General features: G+C 41.5%; 4 protein-coding genes and 1 non-coding gene across 6 annotated transcripts; 1 reads left to right on the plus strand and 4 right to left on the minus strand.

The window, feature by feature from the left end:
• Positions 1-339: 339 nt before the first annotated feature.
• Positions 340-10,915, plus strand: LOC6548970 (SH3 domain-binding protein 5 homolog). Its single transcript, XM_001975518.3, has 4 exons — positions 340-941; positions 8,788-8,850; positions 8,916-9,093; positions 9,155-10,915. The coding sequence occupies exons 1-4, from the start codon at positions 900-902 to the stop codon at positions 10,303-10,305; spliced, it is 1,434 nt and encodes a 477-aa protein (XP_001975554.1). The 5' UTR covers positions 340-899; the 3' UTR covers positions 10,306-10,915.
• On the minus strand, positions 3,424-3,505 carry Trnal-aag. Its single transcript has one exon. It is a non-coding gene; the product is annotated as a tRNA-Leu (tRNA).
• On the minus strand, positions 6,889-11,469 carry LOC6548971 (SAM50-like protein CG7639). 2 transcript variants are annotated; one of them, XM_001975519.3, is made up of 5 exons: positions 11,278-11,469; positions 8,169-8,712; positions 7,996-8,107; positions 7,373-7,931; positions 6,889-7,318 (listed from the first exon to the last, which is right to left on the minus strand). In XM_001975519.3, the coding sequence occupies exons 2-5, from the start codon at positions 8,675-8,677 to the stop codon at positions 7,167-7,169; spliced, it is 1,332 nt and encodes a 443-aa protein (XP_001975555.1). In that variant the 5' UTR covers positions 8,678-8,712; positions 11,278-11,469; the 3' UTR covers positions 6,889-7,166. The 2 variants fall into 2 exon arrangements, with proteins under 2 accessions (XP_001975555.1, XP_026835932.1); XM_026980131.1 differs by lacking the exon at positions 11,278-11,469 and adding an exon at positions 8,770-8,848.
• Positions 11,470-11,858: 389 nt separating this feature from the next.
• LOC6548969 lies at positions 11,859-13,173 on the minus strand. The gene is made up of 2 exons (XM_001975517.3): positions 12,835-13,173; positions 11,859-12,751 (listed from the first exon to the last, which is right to left on the minus strand). Exons 1-2 carry the CDS (start codon positions 13,072-13,074, stop codon positions 11,927-11,929), a joined length of 1,065 nt encoding a protein of 354 aa, XP_001975553.1. The 5' UTR covers positions 13,075-13,173; the 3' UTR covers positions 11,859-11,926.
• Positions 13,174-24,423: 11,250 nt separating this feature from the next.
• Positions 24,424-24,964, minus strand: LOC113564296. Its single transcript, XM_026980598.1, has 2 exons — positions 24,879-24,964; positions 24,424-24,817 (listed from the first exon to the last, which is right to left on the minus strand). The coding sequence occupies exons 1-2, from the start codon at positions 24,942-24,944 to the stop codon at positions 24,539-24,541; spliced, it is 345 nt and encodes a 114-aa protein (XP_026836399.1). The 5' UTR covers positions 24,945-24,964; the 3' UTR covers positions 24,424-24,538.
• Between the last annotated feature and the right edge of the window lie 2,798 nt (positions 24,965-27,762).

Genomic DNA, 27,762 nt, shown 5'->3' on the forward strand with positions numbered 1-27,762 from the left:
TTATAAGAGTTGAGATTATTCATAACGTTATGGGGTTCAACTGCGTAACGTGATGTGTTGTTCCACGTAAAGATGCTGCTTAAAACGTAACATTAAAAAATACCAAGCCCGCCAACATATGAATTTCAAAAATATGTTGTGCACTTAGAACATTTTTTACCGTTAAAAATGAATTGTAATAAAATCAAACTGCTTTAGAAATAAGAACCCAGCGGACATTGGAATTCATACGATTTCTTTAAATGGCTATTTTTCATTAAAAGAGTTGGCAACAATGGCCCAAAGTTTTGAAATATACTGGAAGATTACAATATACCAAATGTTTATTTCAGCAACTGCCTCGCAGCGTTTCACCACCTGGTAACACTGCGCTGCGGTCACACCGAATTCAGCTTCTCAATTCGTCGCGTCTGGACGCGTCTTTAATTTTTAGGATAGTTATTTATAAGCGAGTTAATTGAATATCTCAGGTGCGCCGAGCGGAGGAGAAGGTGAAAAGCCGCGTGCCCTGTCCACTTGTACCGTTCTTTATGTTCACATTTAATGTAATCGCCGTGTGTCCCTCTCCCTATTCGCCTTTAAGTTCATTGTGAAACATAAAACGCAAAATGATATATTTGTTTTAATACTGCTGCTGTACCCGCATAGCAAATTGCCTGCTAAATTTGCCAACACCAATTTACATAATATTGGAAACAAAAACACAGAAAAAAAGAATAACAAAACACACACAAGCGAGTTGGCAAATTGATAGTCGTGTAATGTGAGTGTGCAACATCGAGATCAAATAGTGAAATGCAAAAGCGTTTTTCAATTGAAAAGCGGGCTGCACAAAAGTGAAAATTAACGCGTTTAGCGATATATTTGCATTTGAAGGAATTCAGTGAAAACCAGTGAAAATGTCGAGCGCAGAAGACGGCGAACTGGATCCTCAAATTCAGGTGATTTTCCTTGGCAATTTGCCACTGTCCTTCCTATTTTCTCCCTCTCTCTCTCTCTCTCTGTCTGTGTCTCTCTTTCGTACCTGGCACTGAATGGAACGGTATTTTAATGACAATAACAAAAACCAGGCTGCTTTGTTTTTGGTTTGTTTGCTAGTTCTCTCTATCGGCTGTTCTCCTATACAGTGCAGTTTTTGTTGGTACAGTGCTTACTCGGTACGGTGAATTGTGAAGCCCAAGGGGGTGTTCACTGTACCAAAGTAAATCTGTTCATCAAAAATGTGTTAACAGTGTACAAACAAAAAACATAGAGCTCTGTTTTTGAATTTGGGAATAGGAAACTGGCTTTTCTGCATCCCATATCGTTACTCATTTATTGCGTGAACCTTTTTTACGCTTTGTTGGTTTTCAAAAACGATACAACAGCAAGCAGCAACACAGAAAATCAATTTACGAGGCATTTAAGCAAATTGCAAGTTTCCTTTTCCGACGAAACTGTTCAATATGCATTGTGAAACCGAAAACAATACAAAATGCAGGAAAAGGGATCACACAGGGTGTCAAATAATCCCACGCACTTCCCAGTAAAGTGGGTTTTTTTTTCACCCGCATCGGATTTGAACTCGGTACCTAAATGAGATTCAAGTGCAACTTGGTTATTGCTCTTTATCGTTCGCCCCTTCTTCTTTGCTCATTTCTTCGCATTTTCGGGCGAGAGGAGGTATGCATACAAATTTAATAAATGGAAATACCAAAGCGCACACGCAAGCCAAAGCAGCGAAAACCAAAAACAAACACGCCTTTGTTTTTATTTCCAGTATTTTATATTTTATTGTGTAAGGCAGACAATTGAAAAGTGTCTTGAAGCGCAAGTCGCAGTTTGCATAAATCAAGACTTACATATATACATACATATGTATGCTGCTCATTCAACTACGCAAAATAGTCGCACACTCGCCTAATGGCCTTAAATGGGCAGGAAAAATACGAGTCTGGGAGAATAAAACTCAGATCGGATGATTATAGCCTTTTATTGAATATTGTTCATAGAAATGTTCCTAATGTACAAATATACTATATAAAGAAGTATAAAACGTTTAATGTCATCGATATCATTCAAGTTAACAACACCTTTTCCACGGGCTAAAATAGAATTCTACATCCATTGTGAATCCCCCACATAGACCTACAATAATTGCTATTTTTAAATGCAAAACTTAGTGGGAGACGCCACACGCGGCGCAAAGTCATTAACAACAATTTGATTTCCAACCGCAGAAGACGGCATGTGACTAGATTGGGTTCGTCGATAATGTCCGAAAGTACCTATGTACATATGTATATGTATGGGAAAATGTGTAGAAGATACTCTGCCTATAAACAATCATTAGAGCGCTTCTATAAACAAAACACAAAACTGTACCGAAACCGGTTAGGAGTTCTGGGAAAGGCAGGCGAGCTCATGCTATATTATACCAAAAACGCGAAATATTTTGCTCTGGCTATTTCTGCCTTCTTTCTCAATGTTTTTTATGCTCGACTTCCTCTTTCGACAAGTCGACTTTGCTGTTTTCTTGCCTTCGATTTGCCAATGATTTATCAATGAGCATTTGGTTCTCTTCTTTTTTATTTTGCGCGTGCAAAATTCGTTATCTAAAGAGATTTTTCAAGTTGATGACGCCAAACAATAGGCAAAGAATGAATTGACTGCGCGACGATGTCGCAAAGTCTATTTAACCAAAAACGTGTGCCTCAACAGATGTTTTTTGTAAACAATACCTTACGCGTCAGTTAACTAAAAAATATTGTCATTTGCGTGCTACGGATTTGTTTTGCGGGTCCCAAACTTTCTAATCACATACCAATCCACATCAAAGCGTCACTTATCGATCAGATGCTAATTGCTTTATTAAAAAACAAAGAGGCCTTTTTTACGATAGAAATTAGTGGGAAATGCTTTGTTGCAATTTAAAAATAAATTAGTAGCCTTGCCCCATTTGATAATTAGATTAGCAAAGGAAACTTTATGTGCATGTGAATTTGATAAAAATTATAAGTGACTAATGATTTCGGCTACCTGGGGGCTCAGTTACGTCAGAAAGGTGAGAGTACTGGTGTCGCGAATTAGAGAACTTAAGGCGTCTATGAATCAGAAAATCGTGTTCGCTAAGTGAGTCAACGTCTACCCATATTTATATATAAATATATATATTTTTTATCTATATCTATAAGGTGTCTTCTAAAAGTTGTAAGATATTCTACATGCTTATCTTTTATTGCAATTACGAACTTATATCGCAAGATATACATTCCAGAGTTCATACATACTATATAGCAACCGATAAAAAATGCATTTAACATTACATCGCAGAGTTCATATTTGATGAATATCAAATATTTGCTCTAATTTATTATCGAACTTACTTTTCATTTTGCGTTTCCAAAAAAACTACAACTTTCTCTGAGGAAAAAAAATCGCATGTGGCAGCGGTGGGATTCGAACCCACGCCTCCGAGGAGACTGGTGCCTTAAACCAGCGCCTTAGACCGCTCGGCCACGCTACCCATAATTGCGTTCGGTCAGAACGCTTTTGCGCTTATGATCGCAAGTGCTATATTGAAAGTTAAAATATTTATAGCAAAAGTAACGAACACAATTGGAGGAAGTAATAATAAATATTTAAAAAGCAGTTGGGATGCACTTGCATAAACAGTCTCTTTCAGAAGGTTTACTTTCTCAATTAACTGGACGTTTTGTAACCTTTTCGGCGGGTGCAATCGCCCAGGTTACCCCAACCATCAGTGTCAGTATCATCATCATCATTATCATTATCATTATAGTCGATGGTGCACAACTCAGTTGCGACTTTTGACGAGCGGTTACCGCACTCAATTTTCCATACATAATCAGACTAATGAATTCAGTTTGGAACGGCTTTGGTTTGGTCGTCGGAATTGTTAATGACATTCAATGATTGCGCCTATTTATGTAGTTGAACTTAGGCAGTCATTTCCTGCTTTATCAAATCAGCAGAGATACGATTTTTAGAGGCAATCTTATCAGCCATGAACTTGTAGTTGCAGTTAAGGTAAAGTGCTTTATAATATAGGGGCGGACCCAATTTGAATTGGGTTGACCTTTGATCTGAATTGCTGGGTCATAAAGAGAAAGTCGAGAATTTGAGTTAGCGTAGCAATTGAAAATAATTTGGTCAAAGTGGGTCAGGCACATGAAAACACGAAATTATATTCAACACAGAAGTTTTTACTGATTTATGTGGCCCGCTGTCGTTCATTTTATACGAAGTTGACATAAGTCTAATTAAAAAAGCAAAAACTTTATGCGGTCAATTGCAATCGTCAAGCTACGTTGACTTAATTTTCGGGTCGTCAGACATTCACTCACGCATCGCCGTTGAGTTTTCCCTTATATAACCATCTTTTTGACCTACCAGCCAAGACTTTCTCAGTAGTTCCACTTTGGTTATTTTTCCTCTTGCGTTGCGGTTTTTTACATACAATTGTCGCATTATTTTCGGCCGATGACGTCTATTTCCGCTTGAGTTGAATGTCCTACGAGTGCCTGAGGTTTCCTCCTTCTTTGTTGCGCAAGTCAAGTTGATGTACGCTTTTATGCTTAGGTTTCCATTACAGTTTCTCCTTTGCGATTCTGCCAAAGTCTGGCCAGAAAAGTGGGGTGCTTCTGGCAGGAGCAGGAGAGAAAGCTGTCACCAGCAGATGTAGGTCAGGTCGACCTATTCGGCATCACGCCACCGGCACAAAGGGCAGCTGGCGTCATTGCGGAACTGGCGGAACTCCGAGCGGAACAGGAGTGAGTGTCGGGGTCAAAGGGGTGTGCAAAGTAGGGAGTCTATCGTGGAAAGTGGCTGGGGCAAGCTAATAAACTCTTCCTGGGCTTTAAGGGGTGGAAAGTGGCAGATGCAAACAATGCTTTTATACCTGAGTGTTTATATCTAACACATCTTGCTGCTATTAATTTTCCTAAGTAATTTTACCATATTTGTTTATCTATCAACGCACACCTTGCGGAAACAACGCCTTCGAAACTGAAAATCCATATATTTCTTAATCTAATTTAGTTACATATGTCTAGTATGAGCGCTGTTCGCTGTAAACTTACGTGTTACTAGCCAAACAAACGTCATCCTGGATTCAAAATTCGTGGGCGGCGCCCTCATGTCTGTCGAATTGTTTTGGATCCTAACGAGCCGCACTCACGTCATCTTCTTGGTTGGTAGTAGTTGCCTAGCCAAGGGACGCACCTGGCTATAACCTTTCGCATTTGATTGGCTTTATTCATAGTCTGTGACTCAAGTTGAGCTCTAGACGCCCCTTGGCAGCGCGATTCTGACGAATGCAAAATGAGCGCAACGTAAGCCGACCGCACATCGCGTGATTTGGTAAAGTTTTGGGCCAGGTCTCGTTCCACTTGGTTTTGACCCTGTTGGAAGCTTTAAATCCAACGCATAAAATCAATAACTGCAGGAAAGTTCCACTCATGAAGTTATGTTTGCTCGATTTCCTAAAATTTAGCGTACTTGAATTTTAGTTCAATTTTACCGAGAATGTTTCGATTACGTTATTTGAATATATTAATCATATTTGCACATTCGTGTCACCCCAATTGCATTTGAGTGCTTGAAGGCAAGGCGCGAAGCTAAGAAACAATTTATTCAATTTGCGTCGTCATTTCAACATTTAATTTATGCACAATATTTTTTGTTTGTTTGATGATAATCAAATATTTTTGCTGCCGGCCACACACAGCTGCCTAGGCGGGTAAATATGTTAGCCTTTTTTGTGCCAGTATTTACAATTGAATCGCATTGTAAGAAAGTGTTTTTATGGTATTTACCCATTAAATTGTGCGTCATTGGAGAAGATACATATGTGCCTTATGAAAGAGTCGATAAATAATAAGTTATGAGGAAGGAACCCATGAACACAGCATGTTTATATACCATCTGTCGGAAATTTTATCTCAACTCTTTTAGCTGCATGAAAAACTGCCAAGTGAAGGGCAAACAAGTGAACTTTTCATTAGCCAATCGTTAGGCAAATGCAGCGAAATGCGCGAAACAAGTTCCTTGGGCTGCAGAATTCCTGGAAAGTTCAAGTGTTGAAGTGTTCATCTGCGCCGGATGCCCAAACTGGTTTTGTTTGTTTACACGAAAAACCGGTTTCGAACTTTCAGAGGTTCGCTCGCACTTGGCACTTGGCTGGCTGGGTCTTAAATCAATCTCGATTACAGAGGCAACTCGAGCGTGCCCTTACGAAAAACCCCGCCCTCATCTTCCCTTTGTGCATGTCCGCATGTCCGGGATGTGGAGAAATGTTCAGCGGACACGATAAAAATCAAACTAGGACAGCGTTAATAAAAGCCGCCGTAAAAAAAGGGGCAAACACAACGAACAACATTTATACATAATTAAAACCAGTTTCTCGACCACAATCTGGCGTGGGTCCCGAACTTAAATTCCAAAAAACAAAAAAGCCCAAAAGCACTAACAAAAAACTGTAACCGCATGCGGTTCACCCATCCATGAACACAAAGCCACCGGCTGTCTACCATGATATCCGCAAACGACCAACGTGACATTTCCAAAGGAAGCATGGATTTAAAGTTGCATTTTTAAGATGGCCAATAAATGCACAATATTTCAAACCTAGATAAGACGTCCAATTGCATATTCAGGTTTGAGAAACTCTTAAGATTTAACTTTAACGTTTATCATTATTTATGGCCATCACAAGTGGTAAATAGAAATCTTATTAATTTTAAAGATTTAAAATTATCACACTGATTTTAATGTCCAAATTAATTGGCACATAAAGCCTTTGCTTTTGTCATATTTCTGAGCTTTGAACTTTGAGCTACACCAACAATAAATCCGCTATATCCGTGCCCAATTTTTCTTCATTAAAACTACATTCGTTTAACATTTTTATATTTTGTTTAACCTTTCGTTTTAAGTATATACACTCCTTAGGAACTACTTAAATGATCGCTGGACTACGAATACATTTTTAGAGGAAAATATAATGCATTGACAAAAATACGAAACAGAATCTGTAAACGCTCGAAACTACGGACAGGGCAGCCATATGTTGGATTAGAATTTGTTTCTTACTGGGTTGTTGTGACTCTCATGGCTTTTGCTAGTGCTACATCTAGTTGATGGTTGCGGGCAGCTGCAAAGGGCAGCTAGACGAACTCATAACCAATGCCAAACTGGAAACCATGATGGATTTTGTCTGTGCTCTGGCATCGCACTGGCACACAATAGTTGAGTTCGATTCGGGCTCTTTCTGCTAGCTTAACCGCCAGACCCATTCCAAATGCACTACGCATGTTTTCTGCAAGGAAAATTGTAGTTAAAGACCAGATAGATTGCTTTAAGGTGTACAAACCTGTGCTGAAGCTGTTGCTGTTGCCAATGTTGTAGAAGAAATGCATTCTAAAGTGGCTGGCCAGGTTTTTGAAGACTCCGGCAAAGGGAAGCGGTGTCCATAGGTGAGCTCCCGTGCACCAGAAAGTCTGTGCTCCAATTGACGTGCCATCAATCACTGGACCAGCTCCGCCAAATTTAAATCCTCTCAGTGTCAATGGACCACCGCAGTAGAACAGCGAGTTAATAGGCAGCTGGGTGGTATTTTTAGTCTCCTTTACGACGCCAACGCGACCGCAAAACTGGGCCACTAAGCCGGCAAACAGTGGCACATTCAACTCTCCGTGGGCAGTGCTGCTGGTGTAGGCGACATTACCGCCCAATCCGCAGTACTCGTTTACTGATTTAAGGTAAATACCGCGGGTGGGGAATACGTTTCCATCCCGATTATCGTAGGCCACGGAGTAGCGCAGCAAGGAGGCCAATTTTGGGCCACAGTGATCGCGTATGGCGAAGGGCACTGATTTGTTTAGCAATCCCACGTCCCTGATGGAGTTCTCATACTGAAGCGAGTGCGTCAACTGAAAAATACAAATAAATTGTTTAAATATACCATGGGTTACCGTGAATGATTTCCAAACTTACATCCACTCCCACCATGGTATGCGCCGAAAAGTCCACCAAATAACCGAAGTTTGTGGTTTGAAATGAACTTATGTCATACCTATCGGTTTGCCTAAAAATGCTGAAAGACATTCTGTAAAAGAAGAGCAACTGTTAATAGTAAACATCCAACTATATAGAAAAGACCCTCTTACTCAGGACGATTTTCCTTGAAGCGTGTGTGGAAGAAGGGTTTCCAGAACTTCAGTTGCAGATCATTGGCCCTGGTGCTGCTATAGCTGCCCTGCAGTGAGATGCTCTCGCCGCGTCCCAAAATATTGGGGATAGTCAACTCCGTTCGCAGGGAGCCCTCATTCTGGCCAATCTCAGTGCCCGCCGAACCCATCATGCGCGACATTTCGTTGCCCTTGAAGGTAACCTCGTATCCCTGCGGTGAGGCACCCGTTCCGCGGCTAACATCAATGTGCACGCTCACATCTTTGAAGATGCCTAGCTCGTGCAGATACGATTTCGTGGACAGTGCCTCCAGCATTAGATCCTGGAAATTATTGGCCTTGAACAGGCCATCTGCCGCTCTCATCACATAGTCGTTGTGGGTGCGCAGCAATCCGCTGACATTCACGCGATCCACTCGTGCTGAGATTTTGCTCAGGTCGTATTTCGAGTCCTTGGATGCTCCTGCGTCGCGACCCGGCTTCGGCATCTTGCTGACTTCGGTGGGCAGGCGTTAAGCAAATACTGAAATTATGTGGATGTTACTATATTGTTTAAATAAAACTTTTATGCTAATTATACTTCTTTCTATCTTTGCAGATTGAACTGGAGAATCTCAATAGTGCAACCGACGAGATTAATAAGCTAGAAATCGAGCTAGAGGCAAGTCCATAACACTTTTACCTATGATATAATAGCCTAATAATATTCCTTCATGTTTTGATTAGGAGGCCAATTCCACTTTTCGCATCCTTTTAAATGAATCTACACGCCGACTTAAAGTTTCCTCCAAAAAGTTGGGCAACTGCATCGAGAAGGCTCGACCTTACTACGAGGCATTGGACAAGGCACGCGAGGCTCAAATCGAATGCCAAAAAGCAGCGGTTAAGTTTCAACGCGCTAATGGTTAGTATATAACAAAATAATTTGAGAAAAACGAGTTAAGAAGCTTTCCTTTCCGCCTTAGAAATCCATGCCGCAGCCAAGGAGACGGTGGCGCTTGCTGAGCAGCGTTTTATGTCCAACTCGCACGAATGGCAGTTCGACAATGCCTGGCAGGAGATGCTTAACCATGCTACCCAAAAGGTGATGGATGCCGAGACTCAGAAAGCCGACTGTCATGCGGAGCACCAGAGGCTCACCAAACTGTTCAACACCGCCGAACAAAAGCTGCAACAGCTTGAGGATCGCTTTCGTCGGAGCATTAACAAGTCGCGGCCATACTTCGAAGAGAAGCAGGTGTGTCAGGACCAGCTGCAGACGCAAAAAAACCGCATTCAGGAGCTGCAGCAGCAGGTGGCCGGTGCTAAGAGCACCTATTCCACGGCCTTGCGCAATCTGGAGAGGATCAGTGAGGATATACATAGGCAGAGGGGAGATTTTCCAACTCCACCAGGACCCCGCGAGCCAGGTGTGGGAGCAGAGTTAAACTCGCCGACTTCCAGTGCCTTGCCATCACTGCCCGATTTCCAGCTGGAGCTTGAGAAGTGCGACTATCCCTCCATAGCGGGCAGCCAGATGTCTCTGGGCGTTAAAACTCCCCAAGCAGCTGCCGAAACTGAAGATGAGGAAGATGCCTGCGACTACGATGAAACGGGAGCCGGGGAACTCAGGGGTGTAGTAGACGAACGTGATTTGGAGGCTTTACGACAGAAGGTCAAGATCCTGGCAGTGCGTCCCATTGAGGGCGGAGATGGACAGCAGCAGAATGATGTGTGGGAGCATGAACTGAAGGCCACGGTGGACAAGCTGGATCACTTGATGTTGCTCAAGGAAACGGCCAAGAGACAGCAAACGAACCGCTTGAAGTCCACCGAACAGCGACCCGATTCATTGGGCGCTGAGGCCTTGAAACGCCACTGCGATGTGGTCGAGGTGAAGGTCACCCCATGCGTCACCACCGCCAGCTTGCCAGTAACACCCCACCACCAGCTGAATCACCTTGCACCGCCCACGCCCATAAAAAAGCTGCAACAGCAACTGGCGCCTTTGCCCTCCGTAAACGTCTCCATGCGGGAGTTGCCCCTGTTGGCCAGGTTGTCCAACGAGCTGCTGGATCGCAGCAGTGCTGCCTTCGGCGGAGTGCGGAAGACGCTGCGCAGGCGCTCCCTGGAATAGTGAGCAACTAGGGGGGCAGAGGAGACATTTTCAGCCAGCCCCATATCAGATTTGTTTATATTAAATGAATAATTAAGTAATTGTAAAACGTTAAACGCCGCATTTAAATGTGCACCACTATCGATAAGTCTACACATACACCCACAGGATATAAACAGCAACTATTTTCGTATAAATGTTGAATACATTCTAATCTAATGTCTCCGTATATGTTTCTCACTGTTAATACTTTAACTATGTAAATGTTTTGTGATTCGAGAGAGCAAAAAGAAAAGGATTGGATGATATGCAAACAATAAGCAGCTTTAAGTTAATGTTAAAACCAGGTAGACTCACTAATTTAATTCAAATGGGCACATGCACTAAGTAGTTTAGCCTAAAAATACCACGAAAATGAAACTCTGAATAAAAACAAGTGTCGAAATGTAACGAATTCAATTAGATAACTAAGCGAGAAACTCTCAAAGCTAAATGTAGTGGATTAATAAAAGGAAAGTGGTCTAGATTGGTTCGGTGCCCCAGAGTAAAGTAAGGAATGTGAACTACAAGTATTTGAAATAGAAATAATATTGAAACTTGAAATGAGAATAAAATTGCATTCTAATTCAAATTGAAAAGAGTTTTACTGGCTGGATAAGTTCTTTTTCTATATTAATTGAGATAAATTGCATATTAAATGTGTTTCAAATTATGAGTGCTTCACCAATGCGATTAGCAAGATTGTTAATAAACATTTGTTAGTTGAGTTGGTACGTGCGGGTGAACTTTTCAGAGATCGAAACTTGAGGTACGCCTTCAATGATGCAACTGCAGCCGAAATATTGCAAATATACAATTCACAGGGTAAAACGCGAGCATTTCTAAAAATTTCGAAGTGATGTCATTTTCGCTGCATTTGGCAGTCAAATCCAAATATTCTGTCCCCAAATTATGTAAGCCCGAATTGGCCGCAGTCGCCATCAGCTGACCTACCTTAGAATTGGTACCGCCTCGGCAGGTGGGGTGGCACACGCGAATTTTGGATTTGGATTCGGCGGTGTTACGAGCACTAAAAAATATATGAAACCGGGCACAAGCGCAAATATTCCCAATTACTTTCGACTGAAACGCGTGCGGCACCGAAAATCAACAAGCTGCTTCTTCTTCTTACGCAGTGATGCCAGCTGTTCAGCGGCATAAATGGGCAACATAAAACAAGCTAGGAGTGTTAAAAGATTTTTAAGGAACAAGTTATAACTGTCTTTAAGGAATTTAAAACCATTGTTCAACTGATTTTATTTTTAACGCATAATTATGGCCATCTTATTATGGTCATCTGGGTAGTTAATTTCAATTAAATCACAAGGAACTTAGCTAAGTGGCCACCTCTAATGTATACTCGATATATTACGTCGATAACGTTGTCAAAACAAGCGGTCACACTGCTTGAGCAAAAATACCAAGGAAGGCGCACGTATATTTAAAATTCAGAGAATTGATAATAGGGAAACTTGATTTCCGCCTAAGTTATAATAAAAATAAACTCCATTAACGTTAAATTACGTTATATTGCTAATTCCTCGCCTCCGGGGGCACCTTTAATTGTATAATCTTTAAACTACGGAAATTATAACTAGCAGCCCTACGATTTTTTCACTTTGGTGCATCTGATGCCCTTGGATTGCAGTTTTCGCATGATGTCCAAGGTCTCTTGATTTTTGGTCGGATTTAGCTCAGTCGTGGGAGTGGCATTTAAATGGGTACTTCCTCGTTTTACCTCCACACCACAGGCTCTGAGTTTGTTTAGGATTTTCTGGGTGCCATCCATGGATTGGCTTTCCAATGGAGGACTTGCTTTGGTTGTTATGGGGGCAGGAAGTTTGCCAGATATCTTGGCAGGAGCTGGCTCTTCCGATATCCTTGAACATGCTGGTATATCAGGCTTCGATGTAGGAGAAAGTTTCTTGGAAACCAATAGAGAAGTTGACAGCTTTGGCCTGGAAGCTCCTGATTGCAATGGCCTGACAGAACGTACAGGAGGTGAACTATGACCCGTTGGTGGTACCACTGGAATCCTTTCTTTTTTCTCCGTCTCCTGCATCCGCTTCAGATCCTCCAGCACATTCGGCACCAGGATAGTGTCCTTTTTCGTCTTCGCCGTGGTCGGTTTGGGCGATGGAAGTGAGGCACGGCACCTACGCTGCTGCTGAGCGGTCAGAATGGGACGGCGGGAGGTGCTAAGACTACGCAGGCGTTTTGCAGGCACCACTTCCGGTTCCTGAGACTTCTCGGTGAGCTGCACTAGGTACTCCTTTACCATATTTTCCTTGGCATTGGTCTTTGCAATGGGTTGCATAGTGGGCTTGGGATCGGTGTACCATCTTGGATCCTCCAGCTCAGCCTCCCAGTCGATGGAGCTGCTGGTGCTGCTCGTATTCTTAACCGCCTCCAGGTCGTAGATGTGTAGCTGCAAGAAGTGAGGATAAACAAAACGATTCTCGGAATGTTTACAGGACAACGCGGGCTTCTGGAGCCTCCTTAGCTGCATACCTCCTGCCTGCCATTCACCAGCCTCGTTTCCCGCCTGGCGTCATCATATGCGAGCGGTTCGTTCGGCGTTACTATATCTTTTAGTCCGGAGCATTCGGTTAGGTGGCTCTGGAACGATTGGAGCGTCATGAAGTGGCATTCGCAGCTGCGGCACAGCGTAAGAAGGCGTTTTTGATCGTCGTACAGGACGTCGCCGAGGCGAATTGTCCTCATGGACTTGATTTTACGCGTTCCATTCATCTCTTTTCAGCAAATTCGCGCCAAGGGGGAAAATGGTATTAAAAAATTACTAGTTTGTTTTTGCTTTCGTGCAGAGTGGCCAGACGTTGAAACCTAATAGATGCCAACTATTTGTTGTTGGTATGCAATTTGACATAAAAATACCGAGCAGTGAGTACTATTGTACTTGCGCGCGCAATTTTAAAACTTTATCAAATAAGACATAAATATATTATGTTTCAAATAAGAAAGTGACAGAATCTAAGACTCGTTTGGGATGAGGAGATGGATGCTTAAATAAACTGATATATTAATATTTTATGTAGTCTCGTCTGTTTATAGAAATGGTATGCAGTATTTGAATATTTTTTTTTTTGATCATTTATGGCTACCCATTGTTTAATTTTATTCAAAACGAATGGCAGAGATACACGAACATTGAGGGAATTTACCAAAAAGTGTGATCGTATTTTTTCGCTCTATATACCATTTTTTGCTTGTGTTTTTTAGCCCATAGATCGAATTTATTGAAAAGATTTTTAGCGTTGTTTTGCTCATTTTTTGCTGATAGTAATAGTATCCCTCTACTTTCTTTTACATTGTCGAATAAGTGGACCGGCTTTTTCTTTGTTTTTTTTTGTCGTGTTGGCTTTTGTTTCCTTTGATTAACGCCCATGCAATTGAAATTAAATCGCCTGCAAATGATTCGCAAGCCACCTAAAAAAATTGGCCAATCCAAAAAATGACATCGTTTATGCAGCCGGGGGCTGCGCCATTTGTAAGCTTGCCTTTTTTCGACCAATGTGGAGCCATATGGAGGGAACATTGTCTGATTTTGACTTCAACTCGAATGTCTGTCTAGTGTGTGGAAAACAAATGAAAAGGAAATCCAGCACTTTTTGCGTTCATATACATATATATTACATTTTTTTTGTTATGTTCCGCATAACGAGCACGGACCATGTCGAACCACGTGCAGCATAATCACCTGAGTATCGTTGGCATATCCTAGATATTTTGCAACCAGGCCGTATTTTCTGTTATTCTTGGGACTTAATAAGTGAACTTTAAAGAGCCGCATCGCTTACAGCCAGGAAATTGTATGGATCTGGGGGTCGCAGGTCCAGCGGCAATTGGATGAAGTTGCCGATGCTGATGAGGCTGCTCCTGTAGTTGCTATTCCTGCATGCAATTAAGCCAGGGACGAAAACGAGGCACAACTTGCCACTCTGTGTGTCCCAAAACTGCAAGCTGACCATGCAAATTACGTTGCCCATACTCATACTTGCACTACACACACGCATTCCTGTCGCCTCGTTTCGGGGGCCTCCGGGGCTTCCCCGGCATTTGAGTGATGCACCAAGTCGGGGATGTGGAGAAGAAGGCCACTACTACTGCCACTACCACTACTCCTACTACTAACTGCCACTGCCACTGCCAAAGCTAAGTTAAATGGACCTGCGGTGCACTCGAGCAGCCAGGACGCAAACTACAGTGGATACTGCTTAGGATTCGCTTTTTAATGAGCTGATAGCAAATAGAAAGAATTAGCTTTCCTCAAGTCCGCCTGACTGTGGTGCTCTTACTCAAACTAACCAAAATTGGAAAGTAGCTGGTGGGCTACTCACGGTTCGGCTTTAGCCTGGCTCCACTGTACGCCGTGCATGCAGATTGAAGTGCAGACCATGTCAAGGTAGCGGCTGCAGCTTTGGCCAGTAGATTAAATTAAACGTGGCAAAGGAGACGGCGCCAGAAGAGGACGAGCGCCGTGGCTCGGTGGCTGGTGGCTAGGTGGCTCCATGGGTCCGTGACTCCGAGGACTCGCCAGCCAGCCAGCCAGCCAGCCAGCTTGCCAGGAGGAGCAACTGCAGCCATGCGATGGCAATTGCAACGGCAACGGCAACGGCAGCGACAATGGCAACAACATTAAACGTGTTTACACCATGTCCGACCAGTTGATATGCCAACTGCCCGACCTGTCCTGTCCCCCACTGCACACACTCCCTCACACACACAGGCACACTCGCACACACACACACACACACACTCACAGGGATGCGTAGCCAGGCATGAACTGCTCTTGGACAATGAACACATGCCATGGCTGGGCATTACGACCCATCTGCCCAGCCAGCCACCCACCACCCACCACCCACCCGTCCACCATTGTCCTGCTCTTTGTTTACTGTTTTTCAAGGGGTTTCGCAGGCGAGTGAACTAGCAAAAAAATGAAAGCAAAGAATCACAATCACTGCATACTTGCAGGTGCAGCTGCTGTCATAATACAATAGAGAAGCTGGCGCTACAATTGCCACAGTCGTTGTTGTTGCCGTTGTTGTTGTTGCTGTTGCATTGTTGTGGGCTGCGAATTAACTAAGGCCACCCCATCACAGTTGTTCCCTGCCCCACTTTTCCCTGGCACTATTTTCAACATCTTGGCGACCACGTTTTCGTAGAAAAATGTTGCATACTTTCCGCAACTGCACGGTATTGCCGCTGTGTGTGTGCTCGCTTGAGTGTTAGTGTGAGTGTGTGTGTGTGTGCATGTGTGAGCTGTGTCGCCATGTGTTAAGTAAGTTCGGACAAGTGGCTTTCCCAGGCATTTTCCAAGCACCTTCGCCCGACACTTGTACTGTCACTTAAGCTAAGCATCAAGAAAATGCCATTTTTCATCTGAAAGTAGTGCAAAAACATTGATTGCAACACGCTGCTGTCCTTTTGGATTCACATTTGTGGACATTATCAAATTGCCTTGGCTTTATTGCCACGAAATTTCATGGGCAGAACTATTCATTCAACTGGCTTGTATGGCATTAACATCAAGCTCATTGGGAAATGTTGTGAATTACTTCATTGACATTTGGCATTAGATTACATAACTGAAAAATAGTAATCTAATACTATGCATTATTATTTATTAAGGACACGAGTTTGGAGTTTTATCCTGGATATATATCAACAGCATATTCTTAGACTGCAATTATTTCTTTGCATATTAATATTATCCTTGACCTCTTGTTTAATGAAAATGTAATACGTTAGCCAAATTCTATGCGAATAGAAAGCTGTTAAAAATGCTGTATTGTTTCTGTTGAGGGGAATAAATTAAGAATGTCCCTACTTCTGCCGCATAATAAACCTAATATATCAAATGGCCACATTTACACCGACAAACATGGTTGTGTATCCTAGGCCAACTTTGCCAAGCCAACTTTTCCAGTGCGACAGACAAAGTTAGCCAGTAATATATGAGGGGGCATTGTTGAGCTTTCAACTGGCAACTGGTAATTGTAACTGGTGACTAGCAACCTGAAAGTTGCAGGTTGCAACTGTCTCACCTTCGTCAGTTTAGCCGGAGGAATCAAAGTCCAAATATTACGCTCATTTATTGATCGTTGGCAAACACAAACGAGAAGTCAAATGAAATTGCTATAAACGATGGACGGATGGAACTTTTCCCCAGCCCCCCTCATTTCCACAGGACCCCTTCTATTGACAGGGGCATGTGTTTGGGCGGGCGGAGCAAGGTGGGTGGTGGAATTCGGGGGAAGACAACTTCCTGGTTGTACCCGGAGCAAGTCGTCCTCGGTGGAACCGGGGCCATCTAGCCCAGGTGGGGCACAACAATTGCAGGAGATCGGCAATTTCCTGCTTGCCTCGCAGGCAACATGATTACAAAGCACAAAAATCAATAGGAAATGCAGTTAAATATTTTGCAAGCCGAAATAATTGCACATCCGTAAACTGATGGAATGATGGTATATGGGCAGTACTAGTGCATATAACTAGATGAGTAGTGGCACAATAAATGCAGCCAGCTGTCCGACATTGTTGGCAGAAAATTATTTAATTAAAAGCCCAAGCTGAAGTTGCCCGGAAAATGTTCCTCAGCTGTAAGCGCAACGGAAAAACTTATGGATCATTGCAAACTTTCGTTACCCTCCTGTTTTTATTTTATTCCATTTTATTTAATTTTATTTTAGTTCTGTACCAACCCGATTTCCACCCGGAAAGCTGAGCAGGTGAAAAACTTTGCCAGTCAGCCTTCAACTTGTTAAACAATTTCGTATATATTTTCGACAAGTTTGCCGTCGTAGGTGCGAGTGTGCGGGTAGTTAAAAATCTTTAAGATAGCTCCGATAGTAGAAAAGAAATATATATACATATATCTATATATACAAGGAGCTTTTGCATCTGACTAGCTGACTATCTGCGATTTGCTCTGACTGGCAACTTTGCCAGACTATTTTTCTGCCGCTTGGCAAGGCAGTGCAGCTAGTGGAAAAGCTATATACCCCCATTTCCCATTCCCATTCCCCATTTTCCAATGCCGATATTTAGCCATATATTCCCCCGATTCAGGGGTTGTCGGCTTTTGTGCGCTGAGCGCCTCAGCCATATGCAATTGAATTGCCAGGCTGCATGCTGCATGCTGCATGCTGCATTCAGGTGCTTGGACCACACAGATAACACTGCAAAATACCATAAAGTGTGCGCTTAAAGGGTAACGATATCAATAATAAATAGCCCGTCTAGAAATTCATGCAAGAGAATCTCCCAAAAGCCAGTGCCAGAGCAGGAAACTGAAAAAAAAAATAAGAAGCTGCAAAAACAGAGACAGGACAACAAAAACAGGCAAGTGCCGCTGGCCAACTATTAAATTGGCCAGCTTAAACGTGGTCTATATAATAAATTGATGGGTTTAACCACTTTCGGCAGAAATGTGCATGGGCAGAAATTTAAGGAAATGCACACTGAAATTTAAGAGCTTCGTGTGCATCAGAAAATCGCATCATTTACATATTGTCGCTCGAGTGCTTATTGGCACAAGAAAGTTAAGGCAGCCTAGAGTGGACATCTTGAGTGTGGAAAGTGAGGAGTTATTCTTCTGCAGGTGTTAAAATAATAGTTGAATTATTTACTGGAGGTGCTCAAGTGCATTGCGGTCCCTAAACTTTAACTATGAAACCCAAGTGGCAGTTGAGTATAACTAACACCCAAACTGTGGGTATCTGTTGCATATAAAGCGGAAAATATATAAAAATTATAAACGAAATGGGAGCATTTCTATATGGCCACCGACCGCAGTGCGCAGATAATGGAAAATGCATTTTCCATAGCAATAGAGCAAGTGCGCCATGGTAAACAGCGAAATCAACTGGCAAAAAGTAATCACCAATAAACGACAGTCGAAAAGCAGGCGAGTGCAAATATTTGCCCCGAAAGTAGACAACAATAAATGACAGTTCACACACACAGCCAGACTTTGGCCCCTGCCGAATTTTCACGAGATTTTCCTCACCGCATTTTCCCACCCACCGATTGGCACAGCGGGCAACGATAAATGACAGCAAAATGCTGCTGCAAAGCCAAACAGTTTGCAATAACCGCAAAACGGGCTCCAGCTTTAAGTATCGGCAAACGTTAAGCAGTGACCCTCGACCTCTGACCTCCACCCCCGTACCACCGTACCCCTGACCAAACACTTTACGGTCTCACCTCGAAATTAAATTTCCCCTTTCAATGCCCGCCAAAAAAGCCGCATCGATAGACGGCCAAAACGTGGCATCATGGTGAAAACTAAAATCAAATTGCCACGGCCAGCCATGAAAATCGTGAAAATTATCAGATGCCAAAGCGACCGTGGAAAATGGTTAGAAAAGTGGTATGTACGTATTCCGCCGCAGTGTTTCATAGAAATTCCATTCAGCGCAAGCATCCATTTGCATCCATCAGATTCGACAAAACGCTGCCCAGGATCCTGGCCCCCCACCCTCCCCTTGGATTATTAAAACCATGCTATGAAAACACAAGGAAATACAGGGCATCAAATTATATTCCACAAAAAGCCGGGCTTCATTGGGCAAAAGGTGTGCGGCCACGTACCGCAAATATTTGTGAACACGTGTGCAATGGCCACAAGTACGGAAGTTGCACTCGCGCTTTTTCTAATAAACGAAAAGCAAATAGGAAAGCGGCAACTCAGCTGCTTTTCCGCCTGCAAATGTGGAATGTTGTTTGTGCCACTGCTACTTTTTTGTGCTATTTTCTGTGCCAGCCCGCGAGCATTCAAAAACTGAACTTTCCAATCGAAGCGCCACGAAAAACTAAAGCAAAACTTTGTGCGCACAGCGGAAAATCGGTCAGTAATGGGTTCAAGCGCTTTGTTGGCTGGTCATTAGCATTGGGCTCCCCAATCTGCGGAGCCGACTTAAAGTCCCTGACATTTTGAAAGCACCTTTTTGGGGCGACCTTGACTAGCCAACCCTTGGATCAAGGACCCTGGCAAGTACATACATACATAGATACTCCCATCCCCCAACAACAGCGCCACTCGCGCAAAAGAGCCTCGCAAATAAATTTAAAAATTCAAATGGGTCGACTTCCAGGCCAAAGTCGCCGACTTGACTTGAGTCGAGCTGAGATGAGTTGAGTTGAGGTTGCGACCATGGAAGCCATGGAGGAATCTCTGGCTGGAGGAGCACAACTGCAAACAGAGATTGGGACACCAGACGTTCACTTGCTGACAGCTGACTGTATTCTTAATAATGCATATACACACCAAACAACGATGCCAGCAAAAAATGCTGTGTGTGCCTACACTTAGAAAAACAAGCTGGCTCCTCCACATATATGCAAGCACAACTGTTTTTACTGCCAAAAGAAATATGCCCAACTAGTTAATGTCTTGAAAAAGCGCAACAAGTGCAGTGGTTTTTCGCTGAGTGTGGCAATGGACATAGGATTCGAATGGAGGGTACTCGCATCTGACGAAAAATTTACAATTTCGCACGCCATAGCGCCTACAGAATGTCGCGGCAAAGTATGGAGAAATGAATGGTGGCAGGGATTTGGGGCTAGGCTGCTGCAGAGGATGGGGCCCTGGGTCTCTCCGGTGGAGACCCCCTTGCCGCCGACGACAGCAATCACAAAACAGACAAATCCAGCAGCAGCGACCACGACAACCAGGGCTTGTCGCAACGATCTGTCTGTGTGTCTGTGTATCTGTGTATCGGTGTTGCCGTGTATCTGTGTGACTGTGTGTCTCGGTGTCTGTTTGTCTGTTACGTGCCACATGTGCCTCAGATGTGGCAATGATTTGCATCGAGGTGTGGCATAAAAAACAAACGCCCCAGCTGCGGGGTCGTTGCCAGTGGGCAAAAATGGGCAAAATACGAGTACGCCTCTACCGAAATGGGGATCCCAGTTCTTGGGTTGAAAGTTATGCGTTGCCCGCTTTTATGACACATATGCAAATGCAGGAAGGACCTGTGTGGCAGGCTCACTCACTCCGTGTTTCCCTCTTGTTTATTTGTTGTCACTGATAGGTCACACATATAATTGAAAATCTTCCCCCCATTTTAATTAAGGGGAGACGGGCGACCACAAGTTTACTTAGCTTCAAAACTTCAGAGTGTAAAACAGCAGGGGATATTTTGATACATTTTATAGGTTTAGGTTTTCATATGAATTACGATCTTTACATATATGCTTCCTGTAATCGTAAAATTTTACGAACGAGTAACACTAGTAAAACATTTTACTACGAGTAACGGGTATAAAAAAAAATTAAAAAAAAAAACAAATTTCCAAATTTGAATGCAGGTTTTTAGAGAATTGCGCCAGAAACATTTAGAGGTATGCCACTTCAAAATCCGATTAAGACAAGTTGAGTTATGGAGCTTAGAACTTTAGCCTAGGGGCATTTCTCACTTTTCTTGAATTTCTACATCATAACATCAAAAAAATTACAAAAAAACCAAAAAAAAAAATTAAATTTCTAAATTTGAATGCAGATATTTAGAGAATTGCTTCAGAAACATTTAGAGGTATGCCACTTAAAAATCCGATAAATATAAGTTGAGTTATGGAGCTTAGAACTTCAGCCTAGGGGCATTTCTCACTTTTCTTGAATTTCTACATCAGAAAAATGACAAAAAAATCAAAAAAAAATATATTTCCAAATTTGAATGCAGATTTTTAGGGAATTGCGCCAGAAAAATTTAGAGGTATGCCACTTCAAAATCCGATTAAGACAAGTTGAGTTATGGAGCTTAGAACTTTAGCCTAGGGGCATTTCTCACTTTTCTTGAATTTCTACATCATAACATCAAAAAAATTACAAAAAAACCAAAAAAAAAAATAAATTTCTAAATTTGAATGCAGATATTTAGAGAATTGCTCCAGAAACATTTAGAGGTATGCCACTTAAAAATCCGATAAATATAAGTTGAGTTATGGAGCTTAGAACTTCAGCCTAGGGGCATTTCTTACTTTTCTTGAATTTCTACATCAAAAAAATTACAAAAAAGTTAAAAAAAAATAAATTTCTAAATTTGAATGCAGATATTTAGAGAATTGCGCCAGAAACATTTAGAGGTATGCCACTTAAAAATCCGATAAATATAAGTTGAGTTATGGAGCTTAGAACTTCAGCCTAGGGGCATTTCTCACTTTTCTTGAATTTCTACATCAGAAAAATTACAAAAAAATCAAAAAAAAATATATTTCCAAATTTGAATGCAGATATTTAGGGAATTGCGCCAGAAAAATTTAGAGGTATGCCACTTCAAAATCCGATTAAGACAAGTTGAGTTATGGAGCTTAGAACTTTAGCCTAGGGGCATTTCTCACTTTTCTTGAATTTCTACATCATAACATCAAAAAAATTACAAAAAAACCAAAAAAAAAAAATAAATTTCTAAATTTGAATGCAGATATTTAGAGAATTGCTCCAGAAACATTTAGAGGTATGCCACTTAAAAATCCGATAAATATAAGTTGAGTTATGGAGCTTAGAACTTCAGCCTAGGGGCATTTCTCACTTTTCTTGAATTTCTACATCAGAAAAATGACAAAAAAATCAAAAAAAAATATATTTCCAAATTTGAATGCAGATTTTTAGAGAATTGCTCCAGAAACATTTAGAGGTATGCCACTTCAAAATCCGATTAAGATAAGTTGAGTTATGCAGCTTAGAACTTCAGCCTAGGGGCATTTCTCACTTTTCTTGAATTTCTACATCATAACATGAAAAAAATTCAAAAAAAAATAAAAAAAAAATGTAGTGCTATAGTCGAGTTCCCCAACTTTCAGATACCCATAACTCAGCTAGTGGAAGTGCGCAAAAGAAATTTCACAATTTTCTGGAATATCGGTAAAAATGTGGCCGTGGCAGTTTTGTGGGCGTAGGAGTGGGCGTAGCAATATTTGGACAATAAACTTGCCCTGCGTCTATTTCTCTGGAAGCTGCATGTTAATTCTCAGCATTCTAGCTTTTGTAGTTCCTGAAATCGAGCCGTTTATAAGGACAGACGGACGGACATGGCCAGTTCGAGACGGCTATTGATCCTGATCAAGAATATATACTTTATATGGTCGGAGGAGCTTCCTTCTACCCTTTTACTCTACTAGTAACGGGTATAAAAAGTGTACTTTTATTATATTGAACTTAAATTGGCTTTTGCTCCGTCTTAAATAGGCCGTATAAAAACATCGAAACGGTTCATTAGAATCGCCGAGGAAATCGAATGAAGTAGGAACAGATGGCTCTTCCCAAACTGGCCATTAAAATGCACGACACAGCAAACACTTTCGGCTAATTCGCAGCGTCGAAGCAAGTCTCAATTTGTGCTTCCGACATTTTATTAGAAAAATCCATAAGTGACAGCATAAAATTTAACGCGAATAATAAAAGCAAATTAGCCGCAACCAGTGGGGGGTATGGGTGGGAAAATGCCGAAATAAATAAATACATGGCCATAAAGAGCGGCATACAAATGCGATTATGGCATCGACGACAATATCAACAGGAGAAGGAAAACCAATAATATACCAATAACCTCATTCAAGTTCATGTAAAACGCCCGAGGGGGGCGGGGGTGGTTTCGGGACACTTGCCACTCGGTGGGTTAATTGGCGTGCGAACCAGATGGGCGAAAATGAAAACGAAAGAGCGAGAGATAAATTACACGTGTTTTTATTAACCCAACAGTGCGGCCATTTCGGTAGCTTGTTATGAATTTATAATAATTATTTAATTGTGGCGCTACAGCGCAGATCCAAAATACCAATTATGCTATTTTACAAAATAATACAAAAGTTATCATTACACTGTGGGTAGATTACAATTATTGTGTGCTTCAAGAATATTTAAGTATTTTTCATTAACATTATTCAAATGCGTACATTGATGTAATGGATAATTACAATTTGTTGTGATTACTCAACATGCGATTCAATTCCGGCCTCTTTGCTTCCTTTTAAGCTTTAAGAAAATTAAAACTCTTTTGGTTTTTACATTATGATAATTAAATATTATGATTTGTAAAATTGCCGTTGATCTACCCAATAACATTAGATGTAAAAGCAACTCTTTTGGCTTCAAATACGTCACAGGGCCATTTTGACCCCGCCGCACCCGCGAGTGTTAAGGCCAAAAACAAAGACGAACGGAGATGTGACAATACGCCACTTGGCCGGCAGGTGAGAAAAGGTGAGGAGAGCTGCGCAGCGCTAATGAAATCAGACAGCATTAACTGAGCCGCCGGCAGTCCAAGTCGCCCGATGCCGATGATGCCAATCATGACGTCGCCGCGAAGAGGGCCAGGTGATGTGGGCCAAGACAACAGCTAGCAGGTAACCAGTGAGCTGGAGAGCTGGAGAGCTGGTGAGCTGGTGAACTGGAGAACAGGTGCGCAGCTGAGTGAATTAGATGGGCAATTGTTGCTCAAGGTTATCTGCCTGAGTAATGGCCCGTTGGGCGGCGGGAGGGCTAAGCGCTTGATGTGCTGGAACTTAAATAAATGTAATTTGCTGCGGTTATTGGCGTTGCGGCATTTAGGGCCTTCAGGTAAAACTGCTCCTGTCGGAGGCAATTCGATTTCGGGCCCAAAGCCGTCAATAAGTTTGACTTCAACAATGTTTGGTAAGTGATTAAATTAATTTCCATAAGCCCGGTTGCTTTGTGATTGAAGCCTTGTTATGCGCAACTGAATCAAGTAATTATTCCCAAAGACAATGCGTACCCAATTATCTTTAGCTCTCATTCAATAAATATTTCCCCCCGAATATAATATATTTCCAAATATATAATTTATAGTCTCAGAGATCTGGACGTTCATACGGCCGGCTATTAATCCTGATCAAAAAAATATATACTTTATACTAGTATAGCCTTTTACTCTACGAGTAACGGGCATAAAAAGATTTAGAAAATAAGTTATTAAGTTATAAGTTATTAGTTATAAGGTGACATCTCATCGAATTTATTAATTTCCACGATTGTTGAAACCTTAATATGGTGAACTTTTAATATTGCCCATTATTGATAAAGAGGAAATACAATAGGAGGAAAGAATACGAATTCGATCAAGCTTCCACAAACAGGGGCATTTTATAAGTGTTCGAACAAAACGAATAAGTTGTAACAATGTTAGAAAACAAGTTTTGAAGTGAAAACGAGCTTTCTATTGAAAACCATTTCTTAATGATAATAAAGATAATAAAACTTCCATCTGTTCATATCATTTGTGTTTGCCGCTAGGCACGTTCTAAGATCGGCTGCGAGCTTGCATTTGTCATTTTTGTCGGTTTGCAAGGATTCGCAAGTTTTTGCCTGCGGTATATTATCGGGTATTCTGACCATTCCATCAACAACCACCTTGTGCTCCTCAAGTACACAGAGATTGTAGCAATTGCTTTTCTTACTGGCGTTTTCTGGGGTCCATCCAACCTTTCTCTCGCACTTTTTTACAACATCCTCCTGGCAGTGAATAAAAAGCATAAATAATTTTGAGGATTTATGAAATATTGTTATTACTTACATCATAAGAAAAAACCGATCGTAGACCGATGGTCAGCAAGAAAGTCACGACAAACAACCTATTCATTTTGGAGACTGATTTTGAATAGTCAACTTCATAGCAGGAATCTTTTATATATAGGATTTGGCGCACGTCTCATCGAATAAGTTGCCACAATTATAGATTTTTACGATTACTTTGTCGTTCAAGTTTGCAGAAACAGTGAATTTCCTAGGTATTCAAACAAAATGAAAGTGAATATTTAGAAAACTTTTTAAAGTCAAATTTATACATATATGCGCATTGAATGATTTCCTTATCATTTAAGTTTGCTGTTAGGCACGTTTTGAGTTTTATGGCTAGCTCACATTTGTCAACGCCTTGAATTCTAGGCAAGGTTTTGCATTTTAGTAGTTTGCCTGTTACCAACTGTTCTACGAATCTGGTATACCCCTTTACCCTACGAGTAACGGCTATAAAAAATATTCAAATTTAAAGATATCCCATGGTCTACAGGCAGTCCAAAAGATGTATATAATCTTTTATGCATTCCCAAGTCTTGAATATGACTTTAGCAGGAACCTTGAAGAGAAATGGAATAGAATAAATCTGTGACCAAGCTAAAAATACGCCAGCAAAATGCCGTAGAAAAAACTTTTCAATTAGTTATGCTCACAACTTCATAATGGCAGTGCCAAAACAAGCAAACTGAATTTGCGAAACCGAATTCGCAAACATGCCAATAAGTAGTTCCGCAAACAAAAAGCCACCCAGCTGAAATAAAACAACATTTGACAGCCATTTAATTTGCTTTCGTCCCTGCAGGCCAGGACATTAAAAACCCCAAAACAAACACCGCGGGCCAAATGGCAAATAGTCAGCTAAAAAATGTGACAACATTGTATGCGAGTGCCGATGCTGCCGTATTAGTTATCCAGCAAACCCATAGTAAGCCCTAGATAAACGCGAATTCGACCCACCAATTCGACTGTTTTATTTATTTGGTTAATTATGGCCGCTAGGTGCGGCTGTGCCGCCTGCCGCCTGCGGCCTGGGGCAAATAATAAAATCAAGCAAATAACACAATTACAGCTCTGCACGCAAAGCTAAATAAAATTACGCACTCGCAAAGTGGGAGCAACAGATAGCAACAGGCCGCCGGAGGGAGACGGATACACAGGCGGAGCGGGCCCAGATGCAGATACAACTGCAGATACAGATACAGCTATGGCTAGAGACACGGATACAGCGACAGTTGGCAAAAATAATAAGCGCGTAATTATGCGAATTAGGCGACAGGCAACAGCCGCATTAAATAAAGTCTAGCATAAGCTCAGGGGCCTCTAGCTAAATGCACTATGGGTGTTTGACCTGGTTTGTTGGCCAAAAATGCAAATATTTATATTTATAATTGATCATATGTTTATGTTATGCAACGGAAACGTTAAATTAACACTTTAATGTTAAAAAATAACAGCTGTAAAGTCAGTTGTCGGTGAGCTTCACTTTTTAATGCCTACTAAAATTCATATCTTTTCTACCACATGGCCTAAACCAATCATATTTGCAATGTATAGTCATTCTTTAAATGTGTACTTTATGTTTTTGCTAAAAAATTGTTGAAATTTGTTGAACAGGTGTGTTAGCTCTTGTTTTAGAGTGATTAATTCCCCATTCGAACAATAGTAATTTTTGACTTTTGTGTGGCGCACGCTAGCTTGTGAAAAGCTGAATGCAATATTCAAATTTATTTGTGGGCATATCGACGACAGCATTTTTGAAATTAATTAAGTCACGTATGGAAGAAACCGCGCACACTTTGTGTGAATTTATTGCATAAATGGGAAATGTGCAATAGAAAGCTGGATAAAGTTTCTTCAAAATAAGTTGAATTCCAAGCAAAGTTGAATTCCACTTTACTAATGTGTTTCACAGAGGATTGAAAATTTCGGACCCCATAATATCACCTCTAAATTAAAGCAGTCACTTAATTGTTCTCGTGCGAATGTTTGAATGATCTTCATATATAAATATGACTTAGTTTTTAACGTTAAAATAGATACTGAAGAATATATTGAGTAAAAAAAATATTTTTTTGTTTTAGGTGGGTATCGTATCATAAATAGTTTACGATATATTAATTTATGCCAACAAAACAGGTCAACTTCCCCATAGTGAACTGGCATTCGCACAATCACTTTAATTCGCTTTGTTGCAGTTGCCAAATGGCGAACTTGGGGAATACACGCTCTGCAAAGTATGCTTTAAATTGGGTGAAATGAAACCAGAGTAACTATGAACCTATTATGCCTACTATACTCACATTTAAGGCATTTCCTTGTTGATGGGCAAACCTATAACAAATAAGTAAGTCAACAAAGAGATGCATCTTTTTATTGTACCTGTGAAAGCATAAGTTATACCCAAAAGAACCAAAACTGAAACAGACTCGCTGTACTTATTTATTTAATATTTATTATTTCCAAAAAGGCTGCACTTGCTGCCCTTTTTATTTACCCCATTTTTGGTAATTAGTGCACATACTTACACATAAACAGGTCGAGCGTCCACTGCATGTTGTGCCAGCTCCTTTCACACCTCCTGGCTACTAATATACACATAAGTGTGTCTGAACACGTGGCCAGTGCGACGTGAACAGCGCGACTGCCATGCACACTGTTCACACACATATCCGCGCTGAAACTCTCAACAACATTTCAGCATTTCAGGATGCAAGGATGCAAGGATGCAAGGACTCGAGGAGGCGAGGATTCCAGGAATGCGAGGAGCTGTAGGCAACTGTAGGCAACTAAGGCGCATAAGCGTCGTCATCTAATAAAAATTTAAAGCCATTATTGCAACTTGCAGCGTCCTCGGGCTGCGCCGAACAAGCTGAGGAAAGTCG

The sequence above is a fragment of the Drosophila erecta genome, unplaced genomic scaffold (assembly GCF_003286155.1).
Source record: "Drosophila erecta strain 14021-0224.00,06,07 unplaced genomic scaffold, DereRS2 tig00000092-arrow-pilon, whole genome shotgun sequence".
NCBI classification, from domain to species: domain Eukaryota; kingdom Metazoa; phylum Arthropoda; class Insecta; order Diptera; family Drosophilidae; genus Drosophila; species Drosophila erecta.